General features: G+C 41.7%; 1 protein-coding gene across 8 annotated transcripts in view; it reads right to left on the bottom strand.

Moving 5' to 3' along the window:
* Positions 1-13023, bottom strand: part of PKNOX2 (PBX/knotted 1 homeobox 2) — a 104198-nt gene that overhangs the window by 16922 nt on the left and 74253 nt on the right. For all 8 annotated transcript variants that reach the window (XM_068418184.1, XM_068418191.1, XM_068418185.1 and 5 more), the window contains 3 exons: positions 12297-12405; positions 7037-7170; positions 2097-2268 (listed from right to left, as the gene is read on the bottom strand). In XM_068418184.1, coding sequence (XP_068274285.1) covers positions 2097-2268; positions 7037-7170; positions 12297-12380 — 390 coding nt within the window. In that variant the 5' untranslated portion in view covers positions 12381-12405. The remainder of the gene's footprint in view (positions 1-2096; positions 2269-7036; positions 7171-12296; positions 12406-13023) is intronic.

Here is a 13023-nt window from a genome sequence, read left to right as displayed (position 1 = left end):
ACAGAATCAATCAGGTTGGAAGAGACCTCCAGGATCATCGAGTCCAACCATTGCCCTGACACCACTATATCAGCTAGACCATGGCACTAAGTGCCATGTCCAGGCTTTTCTTAAACCCCTCCAGAGATGGTGACTCCACCACCTCCCTGGGCAGCCCCTTCCAATGGCTAATGACCCTTGCTGAGAAGAAATGCTTCCTAATGTCCAACCTGAACCTCCCCTGGCGAAGCTTGAGGCTGTGTCCTCTTGTCCTATCACTAGCTGTCTGGGAGAAGAGGCCAACTCCCACTCTGCAACAACCTCCCTTCAGGTAGTTGTAGACTGCAATAAGGTCACCTCTGTCTTGGTGGAGGCCAACCACACTTAGCAATTTGGATGGCTTTTGGAGAAGTTTTGGGTATTGGATTAGAATATATACATACAGATATGTCCTAAAAATAGGGCAAAAATACATATATATATACACACACAAATATAAATACATCCAGTGCTGTGAGGCCATCCATGGGATCAATGCGTATCTCCACAGCCAAATTTCGCCTCGGTAGAAAGATCTGCTCCCAAAGAGGACACTTATGGCCCAAAAAACATTATTGCTGTGGGTTCTTTTTCGGAAGAAACCACCAAAAACCCAGTGAAAATAGCCACTGTGGACACGTCTCCTGCACTGACCCTTTGCTGGAGATGTTTCACCTTCATATACGTAGGAATAGGTTTTTCTCCTTCAAAATTTTAGATTTTTTTTAGCTTCAGCTGGTTCCATCTCTCTCCTCTTGCTAAATCATTGCACCCATTTTTATCTAAATTAATACAATGAGGTTTTTTTGGTGCACCTCAACATTTAATGCATGTTCAGTCCCAAAACTGAAATAATCCAAAACGTTGCTTTTTTGGTCACTCATCCCAGAGCGATTTCTGTTCTTTACTATAAGACATTACAAAATGGGCTTAGTAATCTTCAAACAAGGCTTTGCACGCCCCATATTTTTTTGGAGGGCTTTCCACAGACTGCTAAGCTACTCTTGATGTAGGGATCTCACAAAACTCTCCTCCACAAGCTGAAATCGGGCACAAAAGATGCAAGATTTTAATCCATCTTGAAAGTGTTTCTTGCTTTTTTTTAGGAAAGTGGTAGTTCTTGCACTTGGATGAGCGTTGCTCGTTCTTCTTCCCTTCGTGACAGGTTGTTGGACAAAATGACCTTCTCAATATCTGTAATATTTGGAAAAAGCTGCCTGGGAATTGCCTGATTTTGCTTCTTTTCTGGGATGAAAATCCCTCTGCTACATGTTCCAGGGGACACGTCAACCCCCCAGGGAAGGTGTTTTGCTCTTTGCATCATCAGAAGTGGGCAAAATCACCTCTTTTGACCTTAAAATTTGCTTCCGGAGCGCTGGGAGGGTGCACCAGGATGATGCCATAGACCTCTCTACCCACTTGCTTGCCATGGAGACGACATGTGGAGGCTTCCGGGACAAAATAATGGGATTTGGGGATGTTTCCTGAGGTCCCTGCAAGAGAAAAGCTCCATCCCAAGCAGAGTCTTCTGAGGCACCTTCCAGGAGCAATGGGTACAGTAGGAAATTTGGGTTACTATGACAGGGAAGCCACCAAAAACTGCCCAGTGTATCCCAAACCATTGATATGCATCACCCTTTTTTTGGAAAAAGCTCTTATTTTGCCTTGTTTCTAGGACAAGAGCTGGCCATCACACTTGAAACAAGACGGTGCCAGACAAGAACGCAGACGCTGTTGCATGTTGCACCAAAGAGCAGAGACTGCAAGTTCTGGGGCACAAAGCAATCATCGATCTTGGCTGTTCCCAGGAAATGTGTTGACCCCATGGCATTTGTGTGGGAAAACTAGCGAAAAAATGGGCAGGGGTTTGTTCTCCCAGGCAATCTTATGGAAAAGGTCTCAGAGAAGGTCCTGGAGAAGGTCTTGCAAGGTCTACAGAGAACATTGCCAAGATGGCCAACACTACAAATGGAGCTCCAAGATCTTGCCCAAGGTGGTAGATCTCCATAACTTTTTCCACATCCCCTACCCTCTCCCCACCACCCAGAAACCATCTGCCAAGCCCCAGCTGCCTCTACCAGGTTGTCCAGCTCAGGGTCATCACTGAAGAAAGGTTTGTGCTCCTGTTCCTGCTGGTGGACAAAGTTCTCAATGTCGACGTCGAAGCTGGCCGAGGTGATGCACTCGGAGCCCTGCGTTGCCTGCTCGCACTTCTCAAAGAGCAGAGTCAGCAGCGGGAACAGCGGGTGCCTGCAGAGGAGAAAGAAGACCCCCCATAACACCCACCAGTTTAGGTCCCATGTCCATTTTTACCCCACACCATCCATCCATTCCCTCCCAGCTTGCAAGAGCCTGGTGGTGCAAACCTCACGCATAAGCCAATGCTGGAGTGCTCCCTCTAGACCTTTTCCAACAACAAAAAGAAGCTTAAAAATTGCAAAATTCACTATGTTCTCCACCAGGCAATGACTTCTCCCAACGTCTTGGTGCTTTCCATCATCACACCAAAGCTGGCATTTCCAAAATGCTTTGCCATTGGCAAAAAGGTTTGGTTTTGGGGTGGTTATCTTGGAGCCATCTGCTGTCCTGGTGGCTTTGCATCTTGGGGATCGACACCAGCACCTGCTCATCAATCGTAATATTTTACCCCAAAATGTCCCTCTTGGTTGGAGATACTGGATGGGGATGAGCTGATATTTCTACATGTCCGAAGCATCCTATGGACCGACCTTGCTATGGGTTGCTCCTCCACCAAGAGAATCACAGAATCAATCAGGATGGAAGAGACCTCTGGGCTCATCGAGTCCAACCATTGCCCTGACACCACCATGTCAACTAGACCATGGCACTAAGTGCCATGTCCAGTCTTTTCTTAAACACCTCCAGAGATGGTGACTCCACCACCTCCCTGGGCAGCTCGTTCCAATGTCTAATGACCCTTGCTGAAGAGGTCTCTTTGTGCCTCTAACAAGCACATCCATGTCCGTCCACGAAGCTGGGTCAAATCCCACTTCTTTCTTACCACAAGATGACTTGGAGAAAACAAAGGTTTGCAGTTCTTGCAAATCCACCATTTGCTCTAATGATGATGCTAAATCGATGAGATATAAAGTGCAAATATACGCACAACACCAAAGCACGTGGAGAAGAACGGGATGAAGAGCGTGAGCTAGCACAACCCTCAGCAAGCTTCTCCAGCTGTGTGAACTATATAAAAAAAATTAAAGTATTTATAGAATCATAGAATGGTTTGGGTTGGGAGGGACCTTAAAGCTCATCTAGTTCCAACCCCCTGCCATGAGCAGGGACACCTTCCACTAGACCAGTTGCTCCCAGCCCCATCCAACCTGGCCTTGAACACTGCCAGGGAGGGGGCAGCCACAGCTTCTCTGGGCAACCTGGGCCAGGGTCTCACCACCCTCACAGGGAAGAATTTCTTCCTAATAATTTATGGCGACTTTGAGGGGAGAAATGCCAGATGCTGCTCCAGGGATGGTCTCACCCAGCACAATGGGATTTACTCCACCATTTTATCTCCAAAAGATGTCCCAAAAGATGATTACGAATCACTTCCCACTGGGCTTTTCCGAGCCGGACTCAGGCGAAGGGGTTAAACCCCTCGGCTAAGTCTTCATTTGCAGCCGCTAATACCGCAGCATATTATAGTTTAATCTGTCCTGATCCCGGTTTAATGCAAGATTCACCGAGGCTGGAGCAGAGACGGAGCTGGCGGGGGGGGGAGGAAATAATTTCATAATTTGGGCAGCCCCGCCGAGGCTCAGCCGAGGGATATGAAAGGCAAATTCCAGGCGGCGCGTTGAATTATTGAGACTTATGAACCCAGGTCCCCGCTGCCGTTCCCAGAGCAAAGGCACCGAATTCCCCCGAGGATGGGGGGTTTGGGGTGGGGATTGCAGCCCCCGAGTGGTTTGTAGATGCTTTGAGGGGTTGCATGTGCCAAGGGGGGATTAAGACCATTGCGGGCATCACCCGGCACTCTTCGATATTAATAATTGGGGCAGTGCTGCCGCTGACCCCCAGGAATGTCCTGGAGAGCTGGCAGGGAGGACAAGTCACTGAGGGGAGGAGGGTTTGCTTGTCAGATGGAAATAAAGTAAAATAAAATAAAATAAATAAAATAAAATAAGATAAAATAAATAAAATAAAATAAAATAAATAAAATAAGATAAAATAAAATAAATAAAATAATAAAATAAAATAAGATAAATTAAAACAAAAAAATAAATAAGATAAAATAAAATAAAATGAAATAAAAAATAAAAAAATAAAAATAAAATAAAATAAAATAAAATAATAAAATAAAATAAAATAAATAAAATAAGATAAATAAAATAAGATAAACTAAACTAAACTAAAATAAAATAGAATGAAATAAAATAGAATCCAATCCAATCAAATCAATAAATAAAAATAAAATTAAATAAATCAAAATAAATATAAAATAAAACAAAACCAAACCGAAACAAAACAAAATGACATGAAATAAAATAAAATAAAAAAAACCCATAAAATAAAATAATCAAATAAACCAAAAGAAGCGGGAGGTGCAAAACTCCCAGGGATGGGTTAAGGAAGAGCACGGAGGCCCATGTTGAGGAGTGGCAAAATTTGGGTTTCCGCCATGAGTTAAATGCTGAATTGTTGTTGGAATAGTTTTTCCTTTTGGCATGCAAAAAAAAATACACAGTTTTCTCCATTTCCAGCCTTCCTGTGGCCACGACAGGCAGAGGAAGGGAACGGGCACCATGGGGGTCTGCAGGCAAAGGTTGTGGCGTGAAAACGCAGAGCTGGATCCCATCCTCGCTGTGAAATTTGGTGGAGGAAAATAGATACCAAAAAAAAGGAGGATTTTCCCCACTGTGGGTGTTATGGAGGTGGAAAAATCACCCCTACAGCACAAGGAAGAGTTTTGGGGTGGAAAAATCTGCTTTTTGCTGAATATTTTGGAAAAAAAACCCTTTTTTTTCTTTTTTTCCCAGGGAATCCTCCAAATAAAAGGGCTCAACCGGCCCTGACATTTTCCTGCAGGAGTGAGGTCGTTCGCAGCCACTAATAAAAAGGATTCAACACGGGCTGATAATGAGAAATAAATTCCCCTAATGCCCTAATTTCGCACCTTCAGCAGCGCTCTGCCCGCGAGCCGGCGGCAGGCACATCCCAACATGCATTTTTTTTTTAACCCAGCTCCAATATACACCTCTCCCCTCTCCAAAAAAATAGAAAAAAAATAGAAAATAAATTTAATTCAAAGAAATCCAACCGTTTCCCACTTGGGAAAAATCCATGTCACGGTGCCGGGGTGGTTTATGTATCAGTTCCCACGGGAGCATCGTCTTTATTGGTCCAAAATCCATTGGGAAGTTCCAATCCTACTGTTGCATAAAGTGAATAAAATACTTCAGCTGGGGAAAAAACTGAAGCAGAGAAGTGACGCTGCTGGCCCAGCCCCAGCGAAGGTGCTCCCACACCAAGGATTATTTTTTTTCCTTTTTTTTCTATTTTTTTTATGGATGATAAACCTCCAGCTCGAGCATAAAACCCAGCGGTGTCTTGTCCAGTGGTTTTTATATTTCCCAGCGATTTCCCTCCAGGTTGATCGACCGATGGTTGCCTTCTGCTTTGGTGCAATTATTGAAAATTAACAAAAAAATCCATCGTTTTGGGTGGATTTTTAGCCCTGGGAGGGCTAAAAATAATCCCTGTGTGCATTGGATAGCGAATGACATATACACAATCCATATTAACTGCTGGACAGGTGAATATTCAGATTTTGCATGCAGCAAAAAATTAAAAAAAAGGCTTGTTGGGTGTGTTTTTAGAAATAAAAATATATTTGGGGGGTATTTTTGGCTGGTACTCAAAAATAAGCATCCAGGTTCGGGCAACCGAGTCCTGCCAACAATTTTTTCGCCACTTTTCCTGATGGGAAATACCTCCAAAAAGGTGATTTCTGGCATTTTTTTTGACCTTCAAATTAAGGCTGTTAAAACTCCAAAGGGGTTTTATTGGGTTTCGTTATCCCATGAAAAAATCCTTGCAAAATTTGCAGAGAAAAGGTGTTTATTTTTCTCAAATGACTTCTTTTGCCTTGAGAAAATAATTTCCATCGTTGGTAAAAAATCTTGAGACCTGCTGCAAATAATTCTGAGAAACTGGTGGGTTTATTCCACACCTTCATCTGCCTTTCCAGACCTTTCAGACTCATCATATTTGAATATTTCGAGAGAAAATATTTTAATTCCTTCACAATTTTTTGGTTCACAAGCCCCCACTGGCCTAGACATTAATCCTTGACCCTTAATTCTAATTATATTATACATTACTGTTACATCATTGCTGTATACAATATTGTAAATAATTACATATCGCTTACATAATTACATATTACTTATCTAATTATATTATTTATATAATTATAATGTTACTTATTACAATTATACAACAACATTACTGCATATATTACAATATTATATATTATTATCTCCAAAGTGACAAAAAAATAGGGGACCGGAGGGGTTCATCCATCCCACGTCCTCTGCTGCCTGCACCCCGTATGGATACATGAACTGTGTATTTCAGGTTAATACACACCTTTACTCCTTCTGGGTGCTTTTTCGGCCCAAAATCGCATGGTTTTGCCCCAAAAAAGAAGCTAATTTGCGTTTTCAGGGTGAATATTTTGGAGGAGATGCTGCAAAATAAGGTCCACGAAGGATCTCCACCACCATCATGCGTTATTATCGATAGTTATTATGGCTAAAAAGGAGCTAATTGCTCCTCCCCCCATTCCTGTGTGTTAATTAATGCATTCGAATAATTGCAGATTAATAATGCATTATAATAACGAATGCATCAACCAACTGATGCATTAACCAATGCATTAATTAACGCCTCAGTTTGGCATCGCCAAATCGATGCGTTAATAATGCATTAATGAAATAGTGCATTAATTAGCGCCTTAATTAATTAAATGCACACTGATATTAGCTCGCATCACCTGTAGACGGCTCGCTTGTCGGCCTCCAGCTGCACCTGGGGGTCACCGGCCGCAGCAGGTACCGGCGCGTTGGCGGCCGGCGTGGCGAGATGCACGGGCTGCGCCTTGGTGGGCTGTTGGGCTGTGGCCGTCATCTGGGAAATGCGGAAAAAAAATCAAGGATAGGGGAAAAAAAAGGAAGAAAAGAAAAGAAAAATGGGGTTTGTTGTACTTTTCCACCGAGATTTGCAGCGTTTGTTAAAATTTAGGAGGAGGCAGCCCCGTGATGGGGCTCTGAGCAGGATTTGGGGCAGGTAAAAATATATTTGCATTTCATCTAATCCTGGCAACAGCAGGTTTAGGGTTTTTTTTTCCCCCACTTTTTTGGACTTTTTATTTGGGGAAAATAGAGGACAAAAAATCCCGACATCCTTATTGCACCAGCAGCAAAGGTGGGGGGTAGTTTAGTGATGCTTTGCAGAAGTCCCCGATTAAATCAGCTGCAATGCCGCTGCTTGCCAAGCTTTTTTTTTTTCAAAGCAGGTATTATTGTCTAGACACACAGACATTTTCAACTTCCTTCCAAAATTATATGAGCCTTTTCCAAGTCGCCAAGCCCAAGGATGAGTCATTTTTTACACCGCACCCTTTATCTTCACAAGATTCACTTAAAAAAAAATTTTAAATCAATTTGGGTTCAAATGCATCAGCGACCCCCCCCAAATCCCCCAAATCCTGTGGTTTTAGCTCAAAATCACAGTGGAAAATTAACGCAAAAGGGATGTTTCACCTGCTCTGGTGTGGAAACAGTGTAAAAAATTAGCATTTGCCTGTTTTTACTGGTAAATCTTCAATCCTCCCTTGAGCTGGGCAACAAAGGGAAGCCTCTGCCTCTTGCTAATTATTATATATGTAATTTATTTATTTGTCTAATGCACTTATATATTCATTTCTGTGTTTAGCTATATATAAATAAAATACCTATAGGTATTATGTATTTGTCTAATATACTTACATATTTATTTCTGTGTTTATTTCTAGAGATATAAAATATTTTTATATAATCGGCTTATTTATTCGTCTAATATACTTCTACATTTATTTCTGTGATTATTTATATATAAATATAAATGGGTTTATATATAAATATATACATGCATATATATATATATATATAAAAAAAAATATGTGTGTATATATATATATATATATATAAAAAAATACATACATGTGCATGCCCACAGTCTTCTCCAGCCAAACTCACCCTTAGGTTCTTGGCATAAAAAAATAAAAAGCACATTTCTCACCTCCCTTAAAAGTCGTGTAAACCCAAACCTGGCTAAAACCGCGGCCCTTTTTGCTTTTAAAATGTTTGACTTTAATATCTTCTGCTTGACCTTTTGCTGCTGATACGGTGCTTTTTTTTTTTTTTAATCTCCTTTATTGTTCATAACTCCAAAGTTTGGCTCCGGCATCTATAAATTCACCCAGCACTGTTTTAATTTCTAACTCTTCCAACCCCGAATTTGATCTCCATCTCTCTTCCCTTCCCCGGTGCTAAATAAATCAGTGAAAATTTGGGGTTCCTTTCCCATTCCTAGCATGGATTTCTCTTTTTCCCCCCTCCTTTTCTACCTAAAACCAAAATACAAGCAGATTTTTGGGATGCTCCAGCCATGCCAGTGAATATCTCCCCATCCTCTTTTTCTTTTTCCCCTTTTTTCTCCCTATTATATCCCTTGAAAATCACTTTTTTTGGGGAAAAATGCGTTCCCCCTCCCCTTTTTTCCCCGTTTTTTTTTTTTTTTCCTCCCCTCGTCACACTCATTCACCAAGATGCCGAAGCCCTTTTCGCATCCTGCCCTGAAATCCTGCCAAGTTGGCTCTTTCCAGCCAAGTCTGCAACTAATTGGGCTATTACCCAAAAAAAAAAGCCTCCTCTGCGGCTGTTTTGAAGCCCTTACCTCACCTTGGACAAAAGAAAATAATAAAAAATAAATAAAAATAATCCCAAATCAGCGGAAAAAGAGGCACGAGGATACTTGGATGCGAGTATTTGGGGATGCTGGGCAGGGAGGAAGGTAAAAATGCAGCCAAAAATGGCTTTACAGGGAGCAGGTGGGGATGGGAAAGGAGGCAAAAGGCAGCAGGTTTCTGGCGCGGGAGCGTGAGCATCTCGGCAGTGGGAAAATGAGGAATATGGGGTAAAAGTTGCAGGTGTTGAAAAAAAACCCATGCAGGTGGGGATTTTTTTTTTTCCTGGAAAATGTCCAAAAATAGTTGCAGGAGGGGAAAAAAAAATGTAAAAAAGAAAGTTAAAAAAATCCCCCCCAAAAGTTAAAAAATTATGTAAAAAAAATGTTAAAAATACACTAAAAAAAGTTTAAAATGTAAAAAAAGTTTAAAAAATTATGTAAAAATCTGTACAAATATGTAAAAAATGTTTAAAAAGTAAAAAATGGGGAAAAAAGTTAAAAATATGTAAAAAATGTTAAAGTAAAATACGTTAAAGCATTTGTTAAAAATAGAAAAAAAATGTTTTAAAGACTTAAAAATGTTTAAAATATGTAAAAAATGTTTGTAAAGTTTAAAAAATGTAAAAAACTTTTTAAAAGTACAAAAAAAATTTAAAAAAATAAATAATCCCCATGTTTTTGCAAGACTCCTGGTTAAAGCAGAGATTTTTTTGAGGTGCCGCTTGCTCGATGATGCATCTCACCTCCCAGTTTTATTCCTTTTTTATATTATATTTTATTCTATTTATAGTATATTTATAGTATATTATATTTCTGGGTTTTTCACTTCTTTAAGAAGAAAATTACTTGCTGGAGTTAGCGGCCTCTCACCAGGCGATGTGGGGGCTTCCCGCAGGTTTAAATGCGATAATCCCTCTTGCTTTAGGTTTTTTTTCCGAAGATTATGGCCAAATACGTCAACTCTCGAAAGTAACCACGGGGAAGGTCTTCAGGGCAAGAAAAATCTCCTAAATCACCAATATTTACCCTATTCCTTAGCATTTCACAGTGAAATTTCTCTACACGTGCTGAAAACAGCGGTTCTGAGCCCAAAAACGTGCCAAAAACACCAGGAGTTGGGGGTTTCATTGATGCTACTGAAAAATTATCATCTCCACTCAATTTTTCATCTGTGACTTTTTTTAAAAATATTTTTATAATTAAAAATAACATACATAATTTTAGAATTTTCCATTTTTGTCCCTGATGGAACCACTTTCATCGCTTTCTGTACTGAAAATACCGAAAAATCAACGACTCCACCCAATTTTTAATACTTTTTAAAAATATATTTATATAATAAGAAAAGAAAGAAATAAAATTTAATCTTTTTTTTTAATTTTCCATTTTTGTCCTTAACAGAACCACCTAAAACCCACTTTTTGGGGGGGAGGTAAAGCTGCTTTCATTGCTTTCGGTGCTGAAAATGCCTGTTTTTAAAACAACCTCTTTTTGCTCACTTTGACAACGAAATGGCTGAAGCCTTTCCCTTGTTTTTTTTCTTTTAATTTATTATGGAAAACATGAGGATTTTTACACAGAATCTTTAATTTTCAACGGGTAGAGTTGCTCGGCGAGCACGATCACGCTCCGTATAAATGCTGCGCCATATTCCATCCCTTTAGCAGAACCAGGTGATTTTTAAAGCATTTTTTTCTTCCTCCAAAAGGCAGCTTTTCCCATAATTTCTGCTTAATTTTTGCACACTTCTGACAGTGAGGGTGCTCGCTGCATTAATGCAAAGCTCCCCCAAATCCCTTTTTTAGCACTTTTCTCCCCAAAACAGTCCCCTTGATGATGAGGAGCTGGTTGTATTATAATTGATTTTTTTTTTATTTATCACCAACCTTCTCCATCTCTACCCCATCTTTGGGGAGAGGAAATTTGTGCAATTTGCTTTTCCAAACCTAAGAAATCACGAATTTTCAGGTGAAAAGCTCAGAGCAGTCACAGCGTTGAGTCAAAAAAAAGCAACTCTTGGCTGCAGCTTTTCCTCCAAACCCGCTAAACTGAAGGAAAAACGCTTGAGTAACCCCCTCAATAGGGGAAAAAAGGAGAGATTTGGGCAATGATGCTCCTGAGGGTCCCCAAAATTCAACGTATAAAACAGGGAGCACATACGGGGCAGGGATGGGGAAGGTAGGGGGGATATCTCTATAGGATGCTGCAGAAAATCTCGGCTATTTTAAAAGTCCCTTAAATTGCCCATTAGGACTAAAACGGCGTCGCGGCTCCCTGCTGCGTAAGCGAGAAAGGCAGCGGTGTTTCAACGCGGGGGAAAAAAAAATTGGGAAAAAAAAACCCCTCTCGGAGCGAAGCAGCGAAGCGAGCAAATGATGACATAGAAGTTGGAGGAGCCATAAAAACCCCACCGAGGTGTCGTTTGCAAGAAGTGACCTTTTCCCACCAAAGGAGATGAGCAGAAAGGAGACCCGAGTGGCTTTGGCGGGCGGGTGTAAAAGTCGATTTATTTATTTTAGCTCTCAGAGAACAGGATTTTTTTTTCCTGGGACGGGAGATTTTTCTGCTTTTGCAGCTGAGATTTGCAGCAAACGGGGGAAAACCTCAACATTTCCCATATGCACCCCAAAAAAAAAAGCTCCTTTGAACACAGAGCTCGATCCCGATCATCCCCATTGGGTAGCTGCAACTGGGAAAGTAGACACGTGATGTGGATTTGCACCCCAAAAAATCTCAGGATGGGTTGCGAGGAATGGGACCGTCTCTGAAATCCAACCTCAACCCCCATGGCCAGCCCATTGGGGTGCTCCAAGTAGAGTTTCTCTTGGACTAAATCCTCTTCTTATAATAACTCCATAACGATGCTCGGAAAAGTTATTCGACCCCTTAGAGCAACACTGTAGATGAAGTCTTTTTTTCCCCCCGCCACGGGTTGCCAAAAAACACCATAAAAATAAATCAAAAGGCCATTCCTACAGCTAAATCCGTCCCGGTGTAGCCAGACGTTTCATCTTTCCAGCTCATTAACATGCTCGCTGCAAACACGTCACCGTGTTGGCTTTCCGAGAAGACCCCACAATCCCAAAACAAGCCAGGAAGGGGAAAAAAACCCCATAGTTTATCCCCAAACCCTTCAGTCCTGGGGATTGCATCAAGAAGGGTTTGAATTTTTGCCAGTTTCTGAAATGGGTTTTGGGGTGAAATACTTTGTAGTGGTCACTATTTATCAAGGGAAGGTAATTAATGCAGGAGTTGGGGGTCATGAGAGAGTCTGGAGGAGCCCATGGGTGCTGGGAGACACTCACCTGTGGGGTGTCTTGGTAGGGAGGAGGGGGCACCGTCTGGGTGGCCATCATCGTCAGAGCTGGTGCCGGGGAGACATGGTGCATCCTGGGTAGGAGTCACATCGAGAACCTGTGTGTGGGAGAAATGCTCCTGGATTAAGGGGCTCTCCCCACAAAAAAAATCCCTCAGAAAGGAAAATAAAAGGGACCGAAAGGTGGGGTGACGTTCCTCGCATGAGCACCCCAGTACAGCGTTCCACCACCCAGTCCCTGGAAGAAACCCAAGATGATTTGATGACCCTTATCACAATTTGATGATTATTTGAGATTCGTGATTTTGGATAAAGAATACATCAGGACTGAAGCAAAGAGGGTCACTGGCAAGGAGACCTTCCCTGAAGAGTAGCCAGGCAAGGGCAGAGCTCTTGGAGATGGTGGCTGTGATCAGTGAACCTCATTATATTTTCCCCTTGTGAACCTTGGTGCACCCAGGGCATTGTCTTTCCACACATTGTGTCTATAACCACAGTGCCTAAATGGGGATTTCCATCCCCTTCCCAGTTATTCCTCCTTTTTGGAAGCAGGAAGGGAAGTCAGAAGTGCAAAACCTTCCATTTTCTGAAACTATGCACCAAAAAGCGTCCAAACGATGTGTCTCTTTTCCTTTGGCCACCATGGAGTCACACCCACAGGTATTACATGCTCAATCCAGAAGGGACGTTGAGTATCTAATGTTGAGTTGACCGAC

The sequence above is a fragment of the Nyctibius grandis genome, chromosome 25, assembly GCF_013368605.1.
Source record: "Nyctibius grandis isolate bNycGra1 chromosome 25, bNycGra1.pri, whole genome shotgun sequence".
Classification (NCBI taxonomy): domain Eukaryota; kingdom Metazoa; phylum Chordata; class Aves; order Nyctibiiformes; family Nyctibiidae; genus Nyctibius; species Nyctibius grandis.
The sequence above is the reverse complement of the archived record's forward strand: the minus strand, read 5'-3'. Positions and strand labels throughout refer to the sequence as shown.